Source organism: Heterocephalus glaber, unplaced genomic scaffold (genome assembly GCF_053883595.1).
Source record: "Heterocephalus glaber isolate CG9 unplaced genomic scaffold, H.glaber_assembly_v1.0 deba00001806, whole genome shotgun sequence".
NCBI classification, from domain to species: Eukaryota; Metazoa; Chordata; class Mammalia; order Rodentia; family Bathyergidae; genus Heterocephalus; species Heterocephalus glaber.
In genome coordinates this window covers 427,361-453,577 of record NW_028258481.1, presented here as the reverse complement: position 1 = coordinate 453,577, position 26,217 = coordinate 427,361, and the positions used below count along the sequence as shown (strand labels likewise).

At 38.4% G+C, this 26,217-nt stretch overlaps 2 protein-coding genes and 1 pseudogene across 2 annotated transcripts; 2 read left to right on the top strand and 1 right to left on the bottom strand.

Moving 5' to 3' along the window:
* The first annotated feature begins 764 nt into the window (after positions 1–764).
* On the top strand, positions 765–1,697 carry LOC147820687 (olfactory receptor 5W2-like; annotated as a pseudogene).
* A 6,765-nt stretch (positions 1,698–8,462) lies between these two features.
* On the top strand, positions 8,463–9,404 carry LOC147820686 (olfactory receptor 5W2-like). The gene has a single exon (XM_087203698.1). The coding sequence runs from the start codon at positions 8,472–8,474 to the stop codon at positions 9,402–9,404; it is 933 nt and encodes a 310-aa protein (XP_087059824.1). The 5' UTR covers positions 8,463–8,471.
* Positions 9,405–10,800: 1,396 nt separating this feature from the next.
* LOC147820685 (olfactory receptor 10AG1-like) lies at positions 10,801–16,894 on the bottom strand. The gene is made up of 2 exons (XM_087203789.1): positions 16,236–16,894; positions 10,801–10,834 (listed from the first exon to the last, which is right to left on the bottom strand). The coding sequence occupies exons 1-2, from the start codon at positions 16,892–16,894 to the stop codon at positions 10,801–10,803; spliced, it is 693 nt and encodes a 230-aa protein (XP_087059915.1).
* Positions 16,895–26,217: the final 9,323 nt, after the last annotated feature.

Genomic DNA, 26,217 nt, shown 5'->3' with positions numbered 1-26,217 from the left:
ATATTATGGTGTACTACATCATGTGCTACACTATAGTGTGTACACTTCCATTTTAAAATTTCTCTTTAAAAAGTCAGGAGTTAGCTCCAGACTACCCCTAGGAATAAGCAGAACATTGAAGCAAATGACAATGCACTTTCAGAAAAAATTAAATAATACCTATTTCATGTACTGTACTATCAAACACTAAAGATCACATTTACCATGAAACAGAAGAATATAATTTGCTTCTTATTAATCAGTGATATGCCCATTATTTCTAGAGCCAACACAGTGTTTCTAAAAACCAGTCAAAAAGTTTGAGGAGCATCATAATTGGAATTATTTTGTGTCTATGGCGATGTTTCTAAGAATGCTATATGCCTAGTCCTGCATCTCACACCCAAGTCTCCTCAAGACTGGTGTTCATTACATATTATTTTGAAAAATGTATGGAAATTTCAATACATTGAAAATATACTTCCTGAAGTAAAGGAAGGTAACGACCAGAGAAATTAAACATTGTAGACAGAGTAACATCCCAATGGCATCTAGATTTCAATCAGATTTTCTCATCTGCTTTCTAATATATTTTGTTATTTTCAGTAGATGCAATGTGTTTTAAATCATGGAATATAACAATAATTTTCTGAGGTTAAGAAAGAGAATTACAGGTATAGAAAATGATCTGTGTTGCTGATAATTTGTAGATGTGCAAATGAATTAAATATGTACCTGTTTATCTTTTGAAATTTATTTTCAAGGTTGCACAAGAATAAAGAAGAATGGACAGGGGAAACTGCTCCTCCTTGAGTGAATTTGTTTTCTTGGGAATCACCAATAATGCCGATGTCAAAGTGACCCTTTTCACCATGTTTCTGCTTGTTTACCTCATCAATCTTCTGGCGAATCTTGGAATGATCATGTTGATTAGATTTGATTCCCAGCTCCACACCCCCATGTACTTTTTCCTCAGCCACCTGTCTGTCTGTGATCTCTGCTATTCCACTGCAATCGGACCCAAGATGCTGGTGGACCTCTTAGCTAAGAGGAAATCGATTTCCACTGTTGGCTGTGCTCTGTAATTCTTGATCTTTTGTATGTTTGTGGACTCTGAGTGTGTGCTGTTGGCGGTCATGGCCTTCGACCAGTACAAGGCCATCAGCAGCCCCCTGCTGTACACAGCCCACATGTCCAGCAGGCTGTGTGCCCAGCTCCTGGCTGGGGTTTACCTGATGGGACTGGCAGATGCTTTGATAAACACAGGATTTGCATTCTGCTTGTGTTTCTGTGGGTCCAATGAGATTAATCATTTCTTCTGTGATGTCCCTCCTCCCCTTCTATTGTCTTGCTCGGATACACAGGTCAATGAGTTAGTGATATTTATCATCTTTGGGTTTATTGAATTGAGCACCATTTCAGGAGTGCTGGTCTCCTACTGCTATATCATTTTGTCAATCTTAAAGATCCGCTCTGCTGAGGGAAGATTCAAAGCTTTCTCCACCTGTGCCTCCCACCTCACTGCGGTTGCCATTTTCCAGGGAACCATGCTCTTCACGTACTTCCGCCCTAGTTCTTCCTACTCCCTAGATCAAGACAAAATGACCTCACTGTTTTACACCCTGGTGATTCCCATGCTGAACCCTCTGATTTACAGCCTACAGAACAAGGATGTGAAAGAGGCCTTTGAAAAGGTGCAAAAGAAAAGGTGGTTTTAAAAAGTTTCCTTATGCATGCAAAGCTAAGTATTTACAGCGGCTCTTGTTTCTATAAAATTATATCTCATAACACCACATAAATAAGTTGTGTCACTTAGTTTAGTTTTGTACAATAAATACTTGTGCTAAAATGTACTAATAAAATGTTGCCGACATCCAACTGTTTGCCTTTGTTATATGTCTTACATTATTACATGATATTCCTTCCATATAAAAATGTTCCTCTCATTTTGAATCATACCATCATTTTATGTGTTCATTTCTTGATTTAATTTTAATTATAATGAAATTAGGGAATATTTTACTAATGTCTTTTAAACATATTTATGGGCTTTGCATTTGAGGGAAATCCAGTTTAGTTACTAAGGAATGTTATGTGTAGTGAAAAAACAAACATTAGCTTAGAATTCATATAGTTCACATAACCTTAAGACAGTCCTGAAATAAACAGACTGTCAATTAAATTCCATGGCAAAATGTCTAAATCCTCAATGCAGAACACAGGTGTCACTGGACGGAATACTCAGTCGCAGACAGAAACAGCAGACAGAAACAACGCTTCTTTGGGAGACTGAGGGAGCCCAAGCTGAGGGTTTGACATTTAGTGAAGTCTTGAGTTGTATAAAACAGTGGTATGAAGTTTGGAATCCAGTGAGGCTTGATCCGGTAAGAATATAGAGAATAATTTAAAAGCCTCTAGTACTACAACCCTGTCTGTTGGAATTGTCTACTGTCAACTCCTTAATCCCTTTCTCCTGGAAGCTTTCCTTTCCCTCTCCCTCATTCTCAGTCCTGTTGAATAGTCAGTCCTCTGTGATTATGGTTTTGAAATTGTGATGTTCGGGGAAAGCTTTATTTTGTTTCCCTGGATGTTGAGATCCTAACCACCCATGGTAATAGTAGGTGTGGCCTCTGAGGGGAGATAGAAGCACGTTTATCATGTATGAGGTTCTTTTCTGACCAACCAGGTCTGTAGCCCCTCCTGGTTCCACCCACCATGGGAGGACTGAAGAAATTGGGTTGTCCATGAAACATAAATTGCTATCCCTCAAGACACCCAGTCCACAAGTGCCCTGTGGGAAACTTCCCACATCCAGAACAGTGAAATATAATTTGTCTTTGCTTGTAAGTCACTAAAAGCTTGCTATTTTGTGATAACAACTCAGTAGTCTAGTGTAAGACTCAACATGCCAAAAAACATTATTTAAATTAGAGCAGAGGGGCCAGGGATTTAGCTCAGTGGTTTTGCGGCCTGCTGCGCAAGCGCAAGGACCCGAGTTCAATCCCCGGTACCAAAAAATAAATAAATAAATAAATTAGAGGAGAGTAAAAATGGTGTGGCAATGGATTTGCAGTAACTTAGAGGATGAAAATTGCTCTCCATCAAAAAACCCACTTTCCACTCATATATTTACTTTCATTACAGCATCTGAAAACTGGTTTGGTCTTCATAGCAATGCCTAATTTCAGATGTAGTGGGTAACAACAAAAATAGAAGAAAAGTTGAAATCCTCTATAAGATGTCCATGCATACAATGTGCTGATTCCATTATGATCCTCATCACCATCAATATTTGAGGCTTACAAGTTATCGTCTAGAATTATTGTGAGGAAATTTGACTAGAATACCTTAAGCACATTGTCCATGATTCTAATAACTTGGGATTCCATGGCACTATGGAAAATGTCATCAAAAACTTTTCTGCTTCAGAATGTACAGTTCAATCCTCATCATTTCCTTTCCAACTTGGTCTTTTAAATCAAATTTTTCTTTCATGTCCACCAGTGGCCAATGGCAACTGTATAGCTAAACTTCAGCGTGAACAAGGACAGCCCTGCTTTAGCATAAGACAGTTCCTGACTAAACAGAATGTAACCTGAAGAGAGTTCTCATCCCTAGAGACAAGGAAGCATCTCATGGGAAAATAAGTTTGCATGAAAGATAATTCCCGTCCCTTCAAATATGCACCAGAGAAGTAGTTAATGGTAATCAAGCTCTTGTGTGTTACAAATGCATCAGTATCTTCACTTTTAACAGTTGGCAAATTATTACAATCAGTTTGAGCTTGCTTAGACAAAGTCTTGTATAACAGGAAATATGGTATAGATGATATAAAGAATAAGGTGAAGGTTTATAAGAAGTTTAGAGAGGAGCCTTTATAATTTCTGTAAAAATACTCGTGAATCTACAGTAAACTCAGTTATAAAAGAGCTTGCATGAAGCCATCTTTGAGACTTTCTCATTCCAAGTGTTAGAATGTGGATATAAAGAACGCTGCTCCAACAGTGCTTCTGACCTGGGAGTGGTGCCACACATCTATCATCTTAGCACTTGGGAGGCTGAGACAGGAGGATTGCCACGGGGTTTGAGGCCAGTAGGGCTACATAGTGAGTTTGAGGCCAGCTTGAAATATATCATGAGACCCTGTCTCAAAAAACACAAACAAAAACAAATCTAGTAGTACTATTGAAATGTGAGTTGGCCTTGAAAATAGTAATCAGGCTCAAAAGTAGTAGAGCAGACAATGAAGCCTGATTCCCTGATAACACAATGAAGCTGTCATGAGTCCAGGAATTACATTCTTGACAGATGCTGAAGAAAGAAAATTCCAAATTAATGATATATAAACTCATAAATGTATAGCAAAAGCCAATTGTTAATAACTCAGTCTTAGAATAGTGGATGCTGCACACCCAGCAGAGAGAAGGAGCCTCTAGTGACCATCTACCCACAGACCCAACAAGTTGGACAACTGTTCTCACTCCACACTGCATTCACAAGAGCTAAGGAGAGCAGGAGAGAGACCAGAGTGCTGGAGAAAAACACAGACCTAGTGAAGAAAGCAGGCAGGAAAAAGGACTACCTTCACCAGCACTTAAATTTTTATTAATACTCTCCACGTGTGTGACTCATCATAGTTACATTCATCTGGGGAGATGACCCACCTGTGGACACCTCGGTCATTTTTAGTCAGCCTTCGAACACCATACTACCCTCTTTCTCCTTCCCTGGATTTCTTCTCATCTCCCTGAAGAATACCTCCCTCTCCCCTATCATCTGTCTTTATTTCACTCATTAAATTACTTGGTGCTGCTTAAACAGACTGCAATCTAAGGAGACTTGTCACCCCTGGAGACATGAGTGTGGACCAAGGATAATTCCCTTTCCCTCCCTCCAGAGAGGAAGATCATGGTGTGGAGTTCTCGGGGAGCACACATTCCTCAGTGTCTTTAGTTTAATTTTGGTGAATTATTAAACTTATTTAGATTGGGCTTGCCTCAATAATATCCCATACGGCAGTCATTTTGCCTATTTACAGCAGTACAATCACTCCACAAATGACAGTAAAACATGAAAGGGCCCCAAAGTGCATCCCTAAGGAACTTTACTCCCCACTTGAGAATATTTTAGTAAGTATAGCCGGAAGTGTTATCTTGCTCTATTTTTGATATAGTCTTTTTATCTTTTGAAAAAGCAGTATGTCCTTGAGTACTCTTGGCTTAGGTTTGAGAAGACACTGGATTGGCCCAGATTACCTGGGTGTACACATGGCTCAAGCCTATATGCTGTGCTATTACTTTTGGTTCACTCAGTTCTTCATTTACTGGTTTTTGAGTAAAAAGAAATTAACTGAATTAAGACAAAATACAATGGGATATATTATTGTGCTTTAAAGTCATTAGCAGGTTTGTAAAAGCACATGGAAATCTGTATGTCTTGCAATGACTTATGCATTATAAAATTTCATTCAACATGGCCAATACAGGGTTTTTTCCCCTGGCTGATGTGTTGCATAGCATGGGAGTCTTATTTACTTATCCTCTACGTGCTTCTTCACATTGTATCATCTAGCACTTTTACAAACAAAGATGACACTGATGTCTCCAGCTAAAATAAAGAAGCAGACTGCGTCTCAGCCTGGCAACCTTTTCTATTCCTGCTCTCTCCATGCTCTGTTCCCTCGGTGCAGGTGTGGGACTTGAACCAACTCTTCGTTCTCCTAAATCTCCAAGACCAGGTTCCTATTCTGCCAATTTCCCATGGCACTGATATTTTATGACAGAGCCAAGATAGCTATTTTCTCTTCACAGAGGGATGACTTTTTTCTTTATTACACACTGGCTAGAGAGCTCTTGAGAGCAGGCCCTTTGGAGTCGAATATGATGTCTGTGGCACTCTGGAAGTTTGGTGATTATTTTTCGAGCTCAGAGTTCTCCCTGTGTGTTGGGATTGTGAGAGATAGAGACATAAAAGAAGGTTTGAAATATGTGAAAATATATGCAAAGAACAGTTACCTAATATATAAATACATGTAAGGTAAGACAAGCACAATGGTCCGTATTGAAATCCATAACTTTTGCCCACCAAAGCCCATTGCAGAAGGAAGGGTATTTAAAAACACAAGGGCAGAAGGGAGAACAGAGACATTTTTATGGTTAGAAAATATAAATATGGGATTTATCTCTCTGCCCCCAAAGGAGGATTCCAGTGAAGCTGGAGGACAAGATGGAAGAACAATACTGAGGAAGTGTGGACCATTAAATTAGTAGATGTAGAACAGAGTTTGGGATAAATAGACTATTCACATTTCTTGCACTTCCAAAATATCATTAATAGTATACAAAATTTATTTTAGAAATCAATAGAATTTGGCTTTTTGCTGGAGAACATTATACCAACATATACTTTCCTATAGTTGATCATCAATATGCATATGAACAATATTGTATAAGTATAGCATAAACATTGGTATAAATATAGATGAAAGGTTGTCTCTTACTTTCTACTAAATATCTCCCAGACTAACAACCTGAAAATATTTAACAACACACATTTACTGTTCCATCGCTATTGCAAATCTATGTTCTAAGGCTTGTGTGAATATGGAGACATACATACATGGTCACATTAGGAAAACCCATCAGAAAGAGCAGCGTAGATGTAATGGATGATGCATGGCACAAAATAATTGCAATCAGTGTGACTGGGACAGAGTTGGGAGGAATCAAACAATGATTAATTTAAAAAGCATCACGTTGGAAGTATTACCACACTTCCAACTGGGCCATGAAGGAGCCTGTTTCAGAAGTGGAGGAGACATGATGAGAAGAGAGAAGGACATGGAAGTCTTTTAGGAGAGGATGTCTTTCAGTTCTTTGATGTCTAGTTGCACTAGAAGAGGGTGTGTTTCGTGACCCGGTCAGTTTCTGACCCTGATTAATTTGGTGACCTGGGGGAAGAACGAGGAGTTCAACCTTCGCGGCACTTGTTACAGGGTTCCCGGGGGACACTGAGCTAGGAACGCAATTAATCACGTTTGGAAAACAAACAGCAGAGCGGGCAGAGGCTTAGATTTATTTCCCAATAGGCATTGGGTGAAATTAAATATGATGTGCATGTGGTTCGGGCAACAACAGTAAGTACAGGATGTCTGTCACAACAGGTAGGTTTCTGAATGACTATATTGAAACAACAGAGGAAAAAACCAAACATAACTTTCTCTGAAAAAAATGAGGAATTAAAGTTGAGAGTGATTTTGATCATTTCAAATAGTGAAAGGTTTTCTACCTGCTTACCGAATTTTACACATTCTGCAATCTAGTGGCTAACGATATTTTCTTACTAAACTTACATGTAATTGCCTAACTTCATTTGTCATTTGTATAAGGACTATGAAAGTTTCACTTATTCATATTTAATTAAGATTTAAATAAGATTTTGATTGAGATTGTCAGTAAGTAAACAATTCATCTTCAAAATCTCTGTGCAAGAGAAGGTAAATGTAAGTGTGGTACATGTGAATGTAACATGTGTTCTTGTTTTATTGAAATAAAAATAGTAGAGATAATGTATTACATATACCAATATATGTAAAGTGAAGTCCACATAGCCCACACGGTGTAATTGTTAATGTAGGGGAAAGATGACCCCCCATATTTCATGTATCGATAGACAGACATACACAGACACCATGACACATGTACACATAAACATACAGAACTGAAGCTTATATATCACAGCAAAATTCAGTGTTTCTTCTTCTATTATAATTTTAATGAAAAAGTCAATTTAAAAGCCAACCACAGGCATAAGTATTTGTGGTAGCCTGTTGTTTCCAGTTCTCTTTATTATTTTCCTTTGGAATTTCCAGGGATTTGACTTTGAGAATCAGCTGAGTTATTAAAAAATGTTCTCAAAGCTCTCTTGAAATAGTGGTGATAAGTAAAAGAATAGTTCAATTACACAGGTTCTATTTTTCAATGAAACCTAACAACATCGTAATAAGTTTTACTTACTGGCTTATATTCAACATGATTGCCAGTGATAAAAATTAGTAAAGGTTCTTAAGTATCGTAATGCAATCATATCATGGACCATAGGAGATGTTGAGTCTTTTATGTCCTGCCTTGTATTTCTAACTCCGGTGCTCATTTCCCATGATTTTTGGGTCTGGAACTAGCTTTTAGTATATTCAAATCTAGTGCCTGGGAATGGATGAGGCAAAGCCAACTCATGCACTTCAGGAATTGTAAGTAAATTTAGAATCAAAGTTTACCAACTCTCACGTCTAGATATTTTAAATTTCTTTTTCCCTTGACACTGCTTCTTTAGACTGACACTTGTTTCTGCTATTTTCTGAGAATAAAGGACGGAATTTGCAGGAAGAATTTATATTCTGCTTCACGGTTAATATACTTTAGATGTCTAGAGAAGTAAAATCCTAAATTATCTCTTTTTATTCTTCTTACAGTTTAGAATTAGAACAAAGAAGAATGGACAAAGGAAACTGCTCCTTACTCACTGAATTCTTTCTCTTAGGAATAACCAATAACCCTGAAATGAAAATAACCCTATTTGGCATATTTTTAGCTGTGTATCTCATGAATCTCCTGGCGAATCTCGGTATGATCACTTTAATCAGAGTGGACTCCCAGCTTCACACACCCATGTACTATTTTCTCAGCCACCTGTCTTTTTCTGACCTCTCCTATTCTACTGCAATTGGCCCCAAGATGCTGTTGGACCTTCTCGCCAACAACAAATCAATTTCCTTTTTTGGCTGTGCCCTGCAGTTCTTCATCTTCTGCATGTTCATAGATGTTGAGTGCCTGCTGCTGGCGGTGATGGCCTTTGATCGGTACAAGGCCATCAGCAGCCCCCTGCTCTATGCAGTGGACATGTCCAGCAGGCTGTGCTCTGTACTTGTGGCCAGTATCTATCTGTTTGGAGTCGTAGATGGTTTCATACATACATCACTGGCATTCCGCTTATGTTTCTGTGGTTCTAATGTGATCAACCATTTCTTCTGTGATTTACCTCCACTTCTTCTTCTGTCTTGTTCTGATGTACAAACCAATGAGCTGGTGTTGTTCACTGTTTTTGGATTTGTTGAACTGGGAACCATCTCGGGAGTGCTGGTCTCCTACTGCTATATCATTTTGTCAGTCTTAAAGATCCGCTCTGCTCAGGGAAGATTCAAAGCTTTCTCCACCTGCACCTCCCACCTCACTGCGGTTGCCATTTTCCAGGGAACCATGCTCTTCATGTACTTTCGCCCTAGTTCTTCCTACTCCCTAGATCAGGACAAAATGACCTCACTGTTTTACACCCTGGTGATTCCCATGCTGAACCCTCTCATTTACAGCCTACGGAACAAGGATGTGAAGGAGGCCATGAGAAAATTGAGAAATAAAATTTTCTGTTAGTAAAAAAAATACAGTACACCAAGTAATACAAGTAAATACATATTTATATACCCACAATGTATATGACCACAATGTGATTTGTTTACATATTCATAATATTTTGTTGGTTCAGGTACCTTAATTCAATAGAATAAATAATTTACTATTCCCTGCATACAATTTTTGTAGTTCCCCGAATACTTTGTACATCATTATGTCTTCCAAAAACGTGGTAATCTTTATCTTTGGGAAACTTTGCAGTCTTCATGTCAGTATGCAGAAGTGTCATTTGTTTGATGTGCATTTTGTGTAACAAGTTTATTCTTCTAAGATTTACAGAGTGTTTAGTATGGGCCATCTGTTCTTCCGGGTCACTGCACTTCATGGTGGAATGATTGCTATTCCAACGAGTACAACATTGAATTGAAAGTTAGAAACATCAAATAGCTGAACAGAATAATAATGGGTAATACAATATAAAATAACATGAAATGAGTCCAAGGCACTGTAACTAAGAACATGGAAATATATAAATCTTGTCTGATGAAAACAATTCTTTTAACAGGGGACACTGAGTTTTACACCTAAATAATGATAGACGTATAATGGAGCAGGGAAGGGATGGAAGAAGAGCCTAGTTAAGAAGACAACCTGTGTATTAGAAATCCTGAAGGGAGCAGAAAAATGTCCTGAGAAAGAAAGTCCAAATTATAAGAAATAAAGAGGAGAGGGATTTTGATTATAATTTCCCTAATGATTAGCATGTTGAAAATTTCTTTATATTCCACCACCTGCCTCGCAAGCGGAAGGACCTGAGTTCGATCTCCCATACCAAAAAAAAAAAAAATTCTTCATGTACTTTAGAAAAATTTGCATGTCTTCTTTTGAGGAATGTCTATTTGGGTATTTTGTACTCTTTTTATACATACTAACTGTTTTGGGGAAGGTATGAATTATGTTAAGGTATAAGTAAAATTGGTACCTTATGATCCCAAAATGTCATTTCTTATTTTATACACAAAATAGCTGAGTTCATGTGTATACTCAAAGCTTGTACAAAAATTATCACTGTAGTATGATTTGTACTTCGATAAATAACATTCGATGTGTGCATTTATTATGTTGCTACAGTGACGGAAATGAACTATTACTAGACACAACAGCATGAAGAAATCTCACATAAAAATAGTGAAATAATTCAGATGTGAAATAATACAAATTAAATAATTTCATATATTATATTTGAAATATATATTAAATACAAAGCTAACATATCATATTAGACATCAGTTCATGTTGGTACACACAAGTGATTTCTGACATATTGCTCCTGTTTTTCTTTCAGTCTGGATTCTGAGAGCAAGAATGTTTTCATTTCTTAAATTTCATTCACTGTTACTTTTGTTTAAATATGCAACTACTTTAATAGTTTTCTAAAAGCCGACAGTATTTACTATTAGATTGTGGGCAATTGAAATGTTTCATTATTACTTAAATGTAATAGTTTCTTACACACATTTTAAATGCTTGTAAAATTAATAAAGCACAAAAATCTCATGGTGTATTTCATTAAATAAATACACTGATGTTAGCCAAAACGCGATGCTTTGCTTATATGACAGAGATGTTCTCATCCACAGTCATTTCTCCTCTTGTTTTGACCACCGAAGTGATCTGGTTTCCTTTGTATTAGGATCAGGCATTAACTCATTTTGCAGTAGCCCGTGACTCAGAACCAGGCTACCGTCTCTGACGGAGAGATTTTTAAGTAGTCAGTTGCCTGTGGTTATGTGCTTAGTGTTGCCAGTGACATCAAAGAGTCATTTAGACCCAGGTGTTTTTGTGTTTCGTAGCCGTTTCTCTCTCATGTCTTAAAGTCCTCCTCAAGTCTTTTCATTGTATGATTCTGAAAAGCCATTCGTGTTAAAACAGAAATCTCTTTGGGAATGAATTTAGAGGAACAATTTTTCAATAACATATGGCTACACATGCTCAGGTAGTAATGTAGACTGAGGGTTGGGCACATGGCCCAGAGAGGTAGGTGCGTTTATGAAGTTAAAGTTTGATCCTGGCTTCAAAAGTGCAGCGTGAGAAAAGGAGGTGTCTTGAGAGACAGAAAAAGCGAGATTGGAAAGAATATACTCAAGAAAGAACCCACCTCCTCCAAATATGCATGGAGGAATTAATGAAGCTCTTGGGTTACAGAAAATATTACTTTCCTGAGCTTCACTGGTGGGAAATTATGGGCAATTACTTAGGTTTCATTTGCATCATGATATTTCCCAAAGGAGTACATTTCGTGTTTTGGCAGTGAAAGCATCATACAAAAAAATAGTAATAACAAAACACCAAGATCAATCAAGATCAATCAATTAGGATCAATCAAATGGTCAGAAAGAATCATGATTTCAAAAATTAAAAATAAATTAATGGCTCAGGATTTCATCTAGTTTGCCTTCCAGGTTTATAGGAAGAAGGAGAAGGATTTAGAACAGCAAACAAGGCAAACCAAAGTAAGTACCACAACATCCACAATGGTTTCGTCCAAGTCGGGTCCCACAGGAGCACAAGACTACCTAATGTGTCGCTAGGCACAGACTGGTAAATTTTTTGGGCAGCCTATTTTTGTACACTCTCATCGATAGGATTTGTCAACCAAGTTATCCATATTGACCCTCATGACATGTGGACAATGTTCGCGGTTTTTTCTTTTCTTTAAATGTCACCGACAGAAGAAATTTGATCACCACAGAGTGCCTGCTCCTTCTCAGTAGACCACAGACCTTCGCCTGCTGTGAAACACCCCTCAGAGGGCAGCAGCATAGGGTACTCCCCGAGGCTGCCGGGCTGTGCCGTGCTAAGGGACAATGACTTCTCTTTCTTGTTACTTCCCAGGCCCACGCGAGCCACTGGCCCCACACTGCTTCCTGTTCACGCCCACACGGGCAAATTCGGGTGCCGGGGTGAGACAGATAAACAAAGGAGCTGCCGCGTGCCAGCCCTTCCTGTCTCTGTGCTCTGCCCTCACTCACTGCTGGGACCCTGCCTTGGTTTACAAGTGGCCTTGACAGACCTCCGAGGACGCGGTAGTGCAATAATTTTGTAAATTTTCAAGCATTGTTTTCATGAACAATTATTCTACCACGTGAGAAGAGTTGGCATTGTTTGAAAGACAAACCTGTTTCCACACACTTGGTAGAGGGATCGACTGGGACTGATTTCTAGGGATTCATGGAAGCAATATCTATAAGAGGCCAGAAATAGACTTTTCATGGTGAAGTTTTAGGATCTGGGTCAAATTACAGAGAGGTTGCCAGGGGCAACTCGGGAACATATGTGGTAGTGTATAAAATACAGGACAGTTTTTTCATGAAGTTCATTGGTACATTGTAGGTACCCAATACAGTTACATTCATCACTGGGAACTTGTACCTTTCCATGATGCATCTTGGTTCTTATTTTTTCCCCATTCCCCTGCCCTCCCTCCACCCTCCCTTATTATAAAGACTTTGTTTCCATTTTTTCCTTTTCTCATATTTTTCCTTCCTCTTCTTTCCTTTCCCCACCCTCTCACTTCCCCTACCCCTGTAGGCTTTTTCTTTTGAAAATAATTAGATAACATAAAATGCCTAGAGTAAGAAGGCTAAAATTGCCATTTTAGGATCTACTCCACTTGTACTTTGAGGCTACTTATTATTTACTTCAACAAAGTATTTGCAATTTGCATATAATAAAATTTGGATGTATAATTTTACTTATGACAGATCTTTTAGACTATGAAAAATTAAATATAAGATAAATGTCCATGAGTACAGGACAGGTTAATTAAATTAATGTTCATAAATAGAAAGGAATACATTATCTCTAGTTATAATTACGCACCTTTTATTCTGACATCGCCATTGTTTAAAAATTAGACATCCAATAATATAGATAGCAAAGCCTCGTAATTTCTCCTCTGTGCAGTAAGTGCTAGTTTTGCTGCCTTTATGGAAGTCTTTAAAAACTTTTTTATGAAAAGTGTTCATGATCAGCGGAGACTGCAGGGGGCTACAAAAGGCCACGAAGAGGTGCTAGGCCGTCGCCACCAGGGGGCAGCACTGCGCGGCCCCCAGCACAAGGAAGGAGCTCGTCTGTGGGGCACAGGAGAAAAAGGAATCAGTTCCTTTCTGGGTCCGAAGACCCAGAAGCATTCCAGGAACAGTGACAGACACAGCAGATTTCTAGGAAGTAAAACTCACTGATGAAAATACATAGGGGTGCGAAGCGTGGGCTCGTCTTGTTATTAGGACGATAACTCCGTTCCTCAGGGGATAATCAAAGAGATGCGTGAGAATATTGAAGAGAAATGGAAAAAATGGAAATAAAGTCTTTGTAAATAGGGAAGGGTGGAGGGGGTGAAGGGAGGGCTAGGAATGGGGAAAAAACAAGAACCAAGATGAATTATGTAAAGGTACAATTCCCAATGAGAAATGTAATTGTGTTGTGTACCTAAAATGTACCAATAAAAGAATTTAATAAAGTGAAAAAAAAAAAAGAATATTCCGAAGATCAAGCGGTGCAAGTTGGGACTCTTAGGAAAGCCCAAGGGAACAAATTCTGTCATTGTGGTGAGTTTGGCTTTGGTGATTTTCAATCTGTTTTCTCTCTGTAAATTTACACTTCTTGTCTGCCTTGTCTTCCTCTTTGGAAACTGGATGAGGACAGGAGCTTCGATCTTCACAATTTTTTAATTTTGTTATGAAACCTCACATTTCTGTAATTCTGGGAGATTTAATGTGATACAGCACTATTAAACTCATCTGAAGAGTCAGTGTCTGCCCCACTGAAAAAAACCCCAAACTCATCTGAATAAAAATAAAATCAATTTGATGAATAAAATCTTTGAAAATGACCTTTTGTTAGATTTATGTTCTATTCATGTCAATAACTTCAGTTATGCATTTTTATCCAAACTTGTGATACCAGAAAAACAGTGCATATGAGCTTTGTGCTGCAGCCAAATGATAAATTCTTTCCCAGCCTTTTCTCTCCCCATTCTTAATTTCAACAATTATCACAACTTCCCTGTTAAGCTTCTTTCTCTTTCCAAATAGTGCTTATCCTTTAAGCTTCAAATGTCTTAAGATTTTTTGAGGAGGTATTTTACTTTCATTTCCACTTGAGTTCCAACCTCTCACATCATAGTATTCCAATAGTACACAGTTTTTCCCTTCGTTTGTCATTGGTGGAATAAGGTTCTACTTCCCCTCCCGTATTACGCATGTGTCAGTCACTGGGTATGAGCATTCTTTAGCAGGACTTTTCCTATCACCGTGCCTTAATGACTGTTATTACTTTACAAATTTAAGACACAAATTGGCCATTGGAGCTGCTGTGAAAGTATTCACATTCCTTTTCTGCCTAGATTGCCCTGCAATCTCTCCATGGAATATAGTGTCAGGCACTACTTTTTTTCCCAAAAACAGTCAGAGCACAGAAACCTCTTTTTTATTTTATATATTTATATATTAATTGGTACATTTTAGGTATACAATACATTTACATTTATCATTGGGTGCTTGTACCTGTACATGATGTATCTTGGTTCTTATTTTTTCCCCATTACCTGTGCGCCCCTCACCCCCTCCACCCTTCCCTATTTACATAGACTTTGTTTACATTCTTTTTCTTTCTCATGATTTTTCCTTTCCCTTCTTCCCTTTCCCCTTCTCATCTGCCATCCCTACCTCTTTGGACCTTTTCCTATTTCAAATTAACAATTATTCATTTTAATCATTTTCATCCTTATTTACACTTTCAATTTCTCACACTAGAGAAACTATTCAGTATTTACACGTGTCCTATTTATTTCACTTAAGAGTATGGCCTCAACATGCATCCATTTAGCCATAAATGTCTCTAGTTTCTCATTATTTATGGCTGAGTAGTACTCCATTTAATACAAAACCACATCTTCTTTATACAGTCTCCAGTTGATGGGCACTTGGGCTGTTTCCAAACTTTAGCTATTACAAACTGTGCTGCTATAAACATAGGTGCACATATATCACTGTGGGGAATACTTTGGGGAAGATAACCAGTAGGGGAATACCTGGGTCCAATGGGACCTCTAGTCCTAGTTCTTTGAGGTATCTCCATATGGATTTCCACAGTGGTTGCACCAGTCTGCACTCCCACCAACAATGGAGAAGGGTTCCTTTCTCCCCATACCCCTGCCAGCATTTGTTATTGGTTGATTTCTTGATAGCAGCCATTCTTTGTGGGGCGAGGTGGAATCTCAGTGTTGTTTTCATCTGCATCTCTCGAATGACCAGTGATGTTGAACATTTTTTCATATATTTATTTGCTGTTTTTACTTCTTTGTCTGAGAAATATCTGTTCATTTCAGATGCCCATTTTTGAATTGGGTCTTTGAATTTGGGGGGTCTGATTTTTTCAATTCTTTATACATTCTAGATAGTAGACTTTTGTCTCAGGTAAAACTGCTAAACATTTTTTCCCATATTGTAGGTTGTCTCTTAGCTCTGTTGGTAGTTTCTCTTGCAGTGCAGAAGCTCTTTAATATGATGAGATCCCAGTTGTTGATTGTTTCTGCCAGTTCTCATGCTATTGAGGTTTTGTTCATAAAGTCTTTTCCCATGCCAATGTCTTCAAGAGTTCTACCTAACTTATCTTCCAGCAAGTTCAGTGTTTCTGTGATAATATTTAGCTCTTTAATCCACTTTGATCTTAGTTTAGTGCATGGTGATAGATATGGATCTAGTTTTAATCTTTGCCTGATTGAAATCCAGTTTTTCCAACACCATTTATTGAACAGGCTATCTTTCTTCCAATGAGGGTGGTTTGTCAAAGATGAAAGGAACAGTGACAACCAAAAGAGCAATGACATAAATCAGCATCTCAATCAAAAAAGTGTCTCCACAGACAAGGGTGAGGACTGGAGGTACATCACAGAAAAAGTGGTTCAGCTGGTTATGGCCACAGAAAGGGAGAGAGAAGATCGAGTAGGTGAACCCGATGTGAACTGGAACTCCACTTATCCAGCAGCCACCTGCCAGTTGGCTGCTCAGCTTGTTGTTCATGATGACAGGGTAGAGTAACAGGTTGCAAATGGCAACATACCTGTCACAAGCCATAGCTGTTAGAATGAAGCACTCGGTGACCCCTAGGACTAGAAAGACATACATCTGCGTAGCACAGGCCAGAAAGGAAATACTTCTATTTTGTCTGTGGAGATCTTCTAATAGTCTGGGGATAGTGACCGACACATAACATATTTCCAAAAATGAAAAATTCCCCAGGAAAAGATACATGGGCATCTGCAGTGAAGGGTCTGTCTTGGTTACGATGAGAATGAGGCTATTTCCTACCAGAGCCATCACATACATGACCAGAAACAGCCCAAAAAGGAATCCTTGCAGACTGGGAACATCAGAGAAGCCAAGTAAGATGAATTCCACCAGGGCAGTTTGGTTTCTCTGTGGAGGGTTTTGACCTGTTGATCCCATCTATGAAGAAAACGAATTCAAAGATTTGAAGTCCTTCCATCCTCGAGGTTCAACCGCAGAATTGGAAACATCAATGAAGTCGGGTGCACTGACACAGGATAGATGTCCAGTTCTGTTTGTCTTGTTTAATATTTTAGTGATATATTTCCAGTGTGATGTCCTAAGTCTCCAGATGTTAAGTGAGAGTGTAATTGTAAACTCTTTTTTCCTGCTCATAACAGAGGGAAAGTATGTGATAATGAAACACAGCAAAACAAACAGCAATAAAATAAGAATGAAACATGACAGGTAATCTTTACTGAGGATAAGAACTGCTCCTGCCAATATTTGGTATTATTTAGTGAGAAATGTTTCTCCTTCCTGATCAGTATCCTCGCTAATGCTTTTAATTTTATTTCTTTCTCTCAGAACCTTCTCAGTCACAATCTGTTTATGTGTCTTTTGTTTTCTCTTTTGTTTTTGTGTTTTCCCTATGAACTGCATTTCAAATAATCCAAGAGCACGGTGGTCAGTCAATGAGAATCCGTTTCTCTGAACAATTCGGGCCAGCCTGGGTCTTGGTAACCCAGTCCATGTATGTTCTCAGGAAAAGGCTTAGATGTTTACCAAATAAAAAAGAGACAGAAATATTACCTTGCCTCCAGCCTAGAAATATATTGATCTTTACTCACAGAAAAGCATAGTATAAACAATGCATTATAGTAAATCATATGTTCACTGAATAAATTTTTATAACATACCTTAAAATCTATCATAACCTCCACTAAACTTAATGACTCAATTTTTATTATAAACTTTAGGCCTTAAAGTTATCATTAGGAAAGTTTAAGGCTTTTTAGCGGTAATTAGACAACAACAACAAAATAAAATGTAGAAGAGAATTTGACCATAGGAATCACACCTGATACCAGCTGATAAGTCAAATTTTCCTTTTTGTACCTGTCTTCCAAAACAGAGAATGTATCTATATAATATTTGTACAATATATGGTATATGCCATATGTGCTCCTGTTCTAAATATTTGCTTCTGAATAGCCATTAGATATCACAGTGCTAAATGCACTGTCCACTGGGCCTAGTACTGCTCCCTTAGAAATTAAGTTTTTTTTTTTGTATTAAATTCTTTTATTGGTACATTGTAGGTATACAATACAATTACATCTCTCATTGGGAATTGTACCTTTACATGATGCATCTTGGTTCTTATTTTTTCCCCATTCCTAGCCCCCCCTTCACACCCTCCACCCTTCCCTATTTACAAAGACTTTATTTCCATTTTTTCCATTTCTCATCCTTTTTCCTTTCCCTTCTTTCCTTTCCCCTGCCCCTCCCACTACCCCTACCTCTTTGGACCTTTTCTTCCTATTTTACATTATCGATTATTCATTCTAATCATTGGTACATTTTAGGTATACAACGAAATGACATTCATCATTGGAAATTTGCACCTTTACATAGTCTCTCTTGGTTCTTGTTTTTCACCTTTGCCCAGCCCTCCCTTCAACCCCTCCAGTCCTCCCTATTTTGTTCCTATTTTTCCATTTTCTCATATTAATCCCATTCCCTTCTATCCTTTCCCTTAGCCCTCCCACTTCCTTCCCCTTTGCCCCTTTTCTTCCTATTTCACATTACCTATTATACATTTAGTCCTTATTTACACTTTCAGTTTCTCACACCAGAGAAACTATTTGGTATTTACACATGTGTGTCCTATTTATTTCACTTAAGAGTATTGCCTCAATGTGCATCCACTTAGCTATATATGTCTCTAATTTCTCATTTTTTATGGCTGAGTAGTACTCCATTTTATTTAAAAAACCACATTTTCTTTATCCAGTCTCCAGTTGATGGGCATTTGGGCTGTTTCCAAGTTTTAGCTATTACAAACTGCGCTGCTATGAACATGGGTGCACATATATCACTGTGGTATGATTCTTTTAATTCTTTGGGGAAGATCCCCAGCAGTGGAATAGCAGGGTCAAATGGGATTTCCAGTCCTAGTTCTTTAAGGTATCTCCATAGTGATTTCCACAGTGCTTTCACCGGTCTACACTCCCACCAGCAGTGGAGCAGGGTTCCTCTTTCCCCACAGCCCTGCCAGCATTTCTTATTGGTTGATTTCATGATAGCAGCCATTCTTTCTGGAGTGAAGTGGAATCTCAGGGTTGTTTTCATTTGCATCTCTCGAATGACCAGTGATGTTGAGCATTTTTTCATGTATTTATTTGCTATTTCTACTTCTTTGTCTGAGAAATGTCTGTTCATTTCAGATGCCCATTTTTGGATTGGGTCTTTAAATTTGGGAGATCTGATCTTTTTAAGTTCTTTATAGATTCGAGATAGTAGACCTTTGTCTAAAGAAGAGCAGGTGAACATTTTTTCCCACATTGTGGATTGTCTCTTCACACTGCTGGTGGTTTCTCTTGCTGTGCAGAAGCTTTTTAATAAGAAGAGATCCCATTTGTTGATTGTTTGTGCTAGTTCACGGGCAACTGAGGTTTTGTTCATAAAATCTTTTCCTACACCGATGTCTTCAAGGGTTCTACCTAACCTCTGTTCCAACTGGTTCAGAGTTTCTATTTTAATATTTAGATCTTTAATCCATTTTTATTTTAGTTTAGTGCATGGTGAGAGATACAGGTCTAGTTTTAATCTTTGGCAAGTTGAAACCCAATTTTTCCAGCACCATTTATTAAAGAGGCTATCTTTCCTCCGAGGGTGTTTGGCTCCTTTGTCGAAGATGAGATGGCTGAGTGTGTCTGGCGTTGTTTCTGCATCTTCTAATCTGTTCCACTGGTCCTCAAGCCTGTTTCTTTGCCAGTACCATGCTGTTTTTATCACAGTAGCTTTGTAGTAGAGTTGCAGGTTGGGGATTGTGATACTCCCTGCCATGTCTCTGTTACCTAGAATTGCTTTTGCTATTCTGGGTCTCTTCTTATTCCAAATGAATTTTTGGATTGTTCTCTCAAGGTCTATGAAGTATGCTGCTGGGATCTCAATTGGAATTGCATTAAATCTATATAACAGTTTTGGAAGTACGGCCATTTTCACTATATTAATCCTTCCTACCCAGGAACAGGGGATGTCTGTCCATTTTCTGATATCATCTTCAATCTCTCTTTTCAGAGTGCCGTAGTTTTCAGAGAAGAGGTCTTTGATTTCTTTTGTTAGGATGATTCCTAGGTATTTCAGTTTTTTGGATGCTATTGTGAAAGGAATTATTTGCCCTATTTCTCTCTCAGTGAGTCTGTCATTGGTGTAGAGGAAAGCTATTGATTTTTGTGTGTTGACCTTGTAACCAGCTACTTGACTGAATTTGGTTCTTAAGTCTAGAAGACTTTTGGTGGAGTTCTTGGGGTCTTCTATATAGAGTATCATGTCATCTGCAAATAATGACAATTTGACTTCTTCATTTCCTATCTTTATTCCTTTTATTTCTTTCTCTTGTCTAATTGCCGTGGCTAATGTTTCCAGAACTATATTGAACAAGAGTGGTGATAGTGGACATCCTTGTCTCATTCCTGATTTGAGTGTGAAGGATTTCAGTTTTTGACCATTTAGTATGATATTGGCTGTTGGTTTTTCATAGATGACTTCTATCAGTTTGAGGTAGAGACCATCTATTCCAATTTTTTGTAGGGTTTTTATCATAAATGCATGTTGGATTTTGTCAAATGCTTTTTCTGCATCTATGGAGATAATCATATGGTTTTTGTCCTTGGCTCTATTGATAAAGTGTATTACATTAATTGATTTCTGTATATTGAACCATCCCTGCATCCCTGGGATGAATCCCACTTGATCAGGGTGTATGATCTTCTTGATGATCTTCTGCATTCTGTTTGCCAGTATCTTATTAAGGATTTTTGCATCTATGTTCATTAGTGAGATTGGCCTATAGTTCTCTTTTTCAGTTGGGTCTTTCTCTGCTTTGGGGATCAAGGTGATGCTTGCTTCCAGGAATGAATTTGGGAGTATTGCTTCCCTTTCAATTTCATTGAAGAGTTTAAACAGTAGTGGCAGCAGTTTCTCTCTAAATGTCTTGTAGAATTCAGCAGTGAAGCCATCAGGGCCCAGGCTTTTCTTAGGTGATAAGTTTTTAACTACATTTTCAATTTCATTGGTTGATATTGAGTTGTTCAGAATTTTTAGGTCTTCTTCATTCAACTTTGGTAATTCGTATGTATCTAGGAATCTGTCCATTTCTTCTGTGTTGTCCATCTTATTGGCGTATAGGTTCTGGAAGTAGGTATTGATGACCCTCTGGATTTCTGCTGGATCTGTTGTAGTTTCACCCTTTTCATTCCTACTTGCATGGATTTGGGCCTTTTCTTTCCTTTTTCTGACAAGGTTGGCTAAAGGTTTATCAGTTTTGTTGATTCTTTCAAAGAACCAACTCTTGGCTTCATTGATTTTTTGTATCATTCTCTTAGTCTCCATTGCATTGATTTCTCCTCTGATCTTTATAATTTCTTCCCTTGTATGAGCTTTGGGGTTGTCTTGCTCTTCTTTTTCTAGAAGCTTGAGGTTCAGCATCAGGTTGTTTAATTGGGCTCAGTCTGTTTTCCTAATATGCATATTCACTGCTATGAATTTCCCTCATAAGACTGCTTTCATTGTGTCCCATAGATTCCGATATGTTGTATTGTCGTTGTCATTTAATTGAAGGAACTGTCTGATTTCTTCTTTAATTTCCTCTGTGACCCATTGGTTATTCAGAAGTGTGTTGTTCAATTTCCACGTGCTTATGAAATTTTTTGAGTTTCTTTTGCTATGGATCTCCAATTTCATGGCACTATGGTCTGATAATATACAGGGGATATCTTCAATTCCTTTGCACTTACTTAAACATGTTCTATGTGTGAGTATGTGGTCTATTTTGGAGAAAGACCCATGTGCAGCTGAGAAGAATGTGTATTCTGATTTTGTGGGGTGGAAGCCTCTGTAAACATCTGTTAAGTTCATTTGTTCAAGAGTTTGATTGAGTTCTAGTATTTCATTACCTATTTTTAGTCTAGTTGATCTATCTATTTGTGACAGTGGGGTGTTAAGGTCCCCCACTACAATTGTATTAGAGCATATATGGCTTTTCATGTCCGTTAGTATTTGTTTTATATAGTTGGGTGCACTAGTGTTTGGTGCATAGATATTTATGATTGTCATCTCTTCCTCTTGGATTCTTCCCTTTACAAGGATGTAGTGTCCTTCTTCATCTCTCTTAATCAGTGTTGGTTTGAAATCTACTTGATCTGCCAAGAGGATAGCTACTCCTGCTTTTTTTCGGGTTCCTGTCGCATGCAGTATTGTTTTCCACCCTTTAACTTTCAGTCTATGAGTTTCCTTTTGAATGAAGTGTGTTTCTTCTATGCAGCATATTGTTGGATTTTGCTTCTTGACCCATTCTGCCAGTCTATTTCTTTTGATTGGTGAATTGAGACCATTAACGTTGATGGTTATAACTGAAACATATTGACTTGTCATTGCCATGACTTTTTCTTTTTGTTGGGTTCTCTCCCTTTCCATTTAATTTCTTGTCATACCAGATGGGTTCATTCTGCTTTGCTTCCTGGGGTTGTGATCCTCAATATCTGTTCCTAGGATATTGTGTAAAATTCTTTGGAGTGCTGGTTTGATATTCACGAAGTTCCTAAGGTGCTCTTTGTCATGAAAGTATCTTATTTCTCCATCCATTTTGAAAGATAGTTTTGCAGGGTACATCAATCTGGGTTGGAGGCTGTTTTCTTTTAGGGCTTGGAATATGTCACTCCAAGCTCTTCTTGCCTTGATGGTTTGTGTTGAGAAGTCTCCTGTGATTCTGATGGGCTTTCCTTTGTATGTGATTTGTTTCTTTTCTCTGACTGCTTGGAGAACTTTGTTCTTCTGTTGTGTTTCTGGAATCTTAACAATTATATGCCTATGTGTAAATTTTTTTTGATCAAGGCTATTTGGAGTCCTATATGCCTCCCTTATCTGTATGTCAAGCTCTTTTCCCCTGCTTGGGAAGTTTTCTGCCATTATTTCTGTGAAGAGATTTTTTATGTCATCTCCACTCTCTCCTGTTTCTTCATTGAGCCCAATCAGTCTTATGTTATTCTTTTTTGCATCATCTAGCAGCTGCTGGATTTATTTCTCATGTTCCCTGATAATTTTGAAGCAATTTTTCTTTTCCTGCTCACTAATTGCAATCTTATCTTCTATATCTGAAATTCTGTCCTCACACTGGCTCATTCTGCTGTATAGGCTTTCAATGGAGTTTTTCATGTCCTGGAAATCTATTTGCATCTGTTTTATGGATTCCATTTGTTTCTTATGTTGGGATTCCATCATGTTCCTTAGCTCCTCTCTAGATTTATTAATCATGTCTTGCACTAAGGGCACAATTTCTCCTGTTATCTGAGAAATGATTTCTGATTTCATTTTTTCCAGATCCTCTTTTGTTGCCAGTTCAGTGGGTCCAGGTGGTTGAGTATCAGAGTGTTCCATCTCATTTCCCTTTGGGGTTGCTGTAGGTGATCTGGAAGTCTGGTTTTGAGACTTATTTATGTGTTTTCTCATTTTGACTGGGGTAGGGGGCTGTTAGCCCCTGCACAGATTACCTCCTCTGAGCTGGGTGAGGTGGGACAGGGGCCAGGAGCAGCGGTAGGGATGGTGACCCAAAAGCCCTTTCCTGTGGGCTGGGAGCAGCGGGAGGGATGGTGGCCAGGAAACCCCTTCCTCTGGGCCAGGAGCAGCGGGACAGAAGGTGGCCCAAAAGCCCTTTCCTCTGGGCTGGGAGTAGCGGGAGGGATGGTGACTGGGAAGCCCCTTCCTCTGGATCAGGAGCAGTGGGACGACGGCTCAGAAGCCCCTACCTCTGGGCCGGGAACAGTTGGACTCAGTACCTTGGTCTGGTGGTCTGGTGTCCTCTGCGCCTTGGTAATGTGGAATCAGGTGGCTGCCTGTCTGCAGTGGGCTGATTCGGCGTCTTCCGCGTGACTCAGGACCTCGGTAGGGCGTCAGAAATTAAGTTTTTCTAGAAAAATGTTTGCTAACCCTTCCACTGTACTGGAAGCCATTACTTTTCCTTTTTGAAAATTTCCATCCCACCTGTTACTTTTCACAGATTACCAGAGTCGCCAAAATTCTCCTTCTCAGGAGTTTTCTACTTTTACACTCATTTCCTAGAGTCCAAATGGGTTTTCACTCAGTATATTCTCTGAAATCTTTCCTGTCATCCCTGTTTTCCAACCTTTTAAAAAATGTTTTTCTTTTCTCTTCCTTTTTTTCCCTGTCTTTTCTATTTTGGTAATTATGTTCCCACTTTATATCTTCACAAAGCTTTCAAAATTGTACATCATCATCCACAATTTTGTCCTTAAGTTATACCTTTGGAAACCCATCTGGAACAAAGCGATAATTGAATTTTCTTTTCTTTTTTTTTTTGCTACCAGGGATTGAACTCGGTTCCTTGCACTTGCGCAGCAGGCAGCCAAATCACTGAGCTAAATCCCCAGCCCAATAATTGAATTTTCAATGATTGAGGAGTGTTTGCTGGAATATATAAGACATCGAATTCCTATCTATATTTGTAGCTGTCTATAGAATTTGTAATGTGTTAAATACTAAGGATAATAAAAAGAAATAAACTATATGATGGGCCCAGTTTCAGACCTCACAGAACTTAGGTATTGGTGGTAAAATCAAACACTGTCCAGGTGTTGCTTTAGATATGTAAAATCTATGCAGAGAAATCCACGGTGTTAACAAAGTGACAGATAAGCTGAGACTTTGTCAGTTCTAAGGACAAGACAGAATCCTTTAATTGTTTTTACTTTGAAGAAACAAGACTAGAACATTTTCCAAGAGGGGAAAAAGATATATTTTCGTTCAGTTTTCTATTCCAACAACTAGTCAGATGCCATCACAGGTGAATGGTTTATAAATATTTCTTAATGAGCAATGGCAGAAGTAAAGATCCGCACTGATCTCAGAAATTGTTTCCAATTTTTGCTGGATTCAAGTACTCACTGGTCAAAGGTGCTGCTGAATTCCAGTGGAAATTATGCATATTAGGATGATATCTCCTTAGTAATCAGTTTCTCCTGCATCGAGTAGATGGCATTCTTTACTGATTTATTTTTTCTGCTTCGCTAGGGACCATCAGAGCTATGGAGGAGAGCAGAGATGTCACTCATTGGTGGAACTATTTTTCTTTTGCTGTTAACTTTTCAACACTTACTAAGTGCTAAGCAGCATGTTACTGACTCTCTTTTTGTCACCTCATTTAATGCATTCTGAATGCAGTGGGCAATGGCCACAGACTCAATTTTAAGTAGAGATTGGGCTGCACTGTATGATTACGGACCTTGCCCAGTGTGAAGAAGTAGGCATGTGAACTGGCTGAATTCCAACTCATCAGTTTAATGCCAGAGTGTACGTCTTAATAAAACCTTGGTAACACTACAGAAAATTCAGTAGAAAATATCATTTTGGATTTAATATTTTCAATACTATCAATAAAATGTTAAGTAATAACAAACCATTCACAAAGGGAAAATAATTCCATGCTTATTGCAAATTGCATTTACTATTATGAAAACAGAGACTAATTTATGTATAGATATAATCTATATGTTTGGAGTTCACAAGATTTGCCTATTATTGAATTTGATTTTAAGAAAGTATTTCTTCTGGGCTCTTCACCCATAAGATTAAAAAATACTCTGCAATAAAATAAGCAGGGTACAATAAATACTTCTTACCTTTTATATGCCATGAAGAAATCACCATATGTTTCCTCTTTTAAGAAGAATAAGGTCTTATGTAAATGTTTTACATTATTAAAGTAACAAATCTAGCCATTGCTCTTTGCTTTTAAAGCACTTCCTTCACCCTTTTGTCAACTGTGGTGCATTTTAGGAATAGACTTGTCTATGTGGTGAGGGCCATCTGCTCTTCAGTGATGTGTTGCATTTTTAAGAGCAACAACCTGCCAATCAGTTGGTAACTTAGTATGCAATCAAGGGTTTCTGTGATTGTATCAGTGTCTGGGGTCATTTCTGTCCCTGGGGAGTGGGGCTCCCGCCTTCTGGTCACTCCTCCTCCCTGCTTTCTCCCCAGCCTCTCATCTTTGGAGGACAGCGAGGTTCCCCTGCTGGGAGAGGCTGCCTCAGGCAGTCCACCGCACTCTAAACTTGGGCTCACTCCTTGTTTGGAATCTGAAGCTGTTCAATTTGATATGATTAAAACAACATTTGAAACGATTTATTTACCTTTGACAAAGAGAAATTGTGTACATTTTGTCTGCAAAATGATATTTTGAAATACGTGCACACTGTGCAATG

Bases quoted from the DNA above. Each gene is read 5' to 3' on its own strand.
- LOC147820686 (XM_087203698.1), top strand. From the start codon at position 8,472: ATGGACAAAGGAAACTGCTCCTTACTCACTGAATTCTTTCTCTTAGGA.
- LOC147820685 (XM_087203789.1), bottom strand. From the start codon at position 16,894: ATGGGATCAACAGGTCAAAACCCTCCACAGAGAAACCAAACTGCCCTG. The intron at 10,835-16,235 runs TGACAAACCACC...AATCTAATAGTA, and splicing joins GTCACTGTTCCTTTCATCTT to AATACTGTCGGCTTTTAGAA.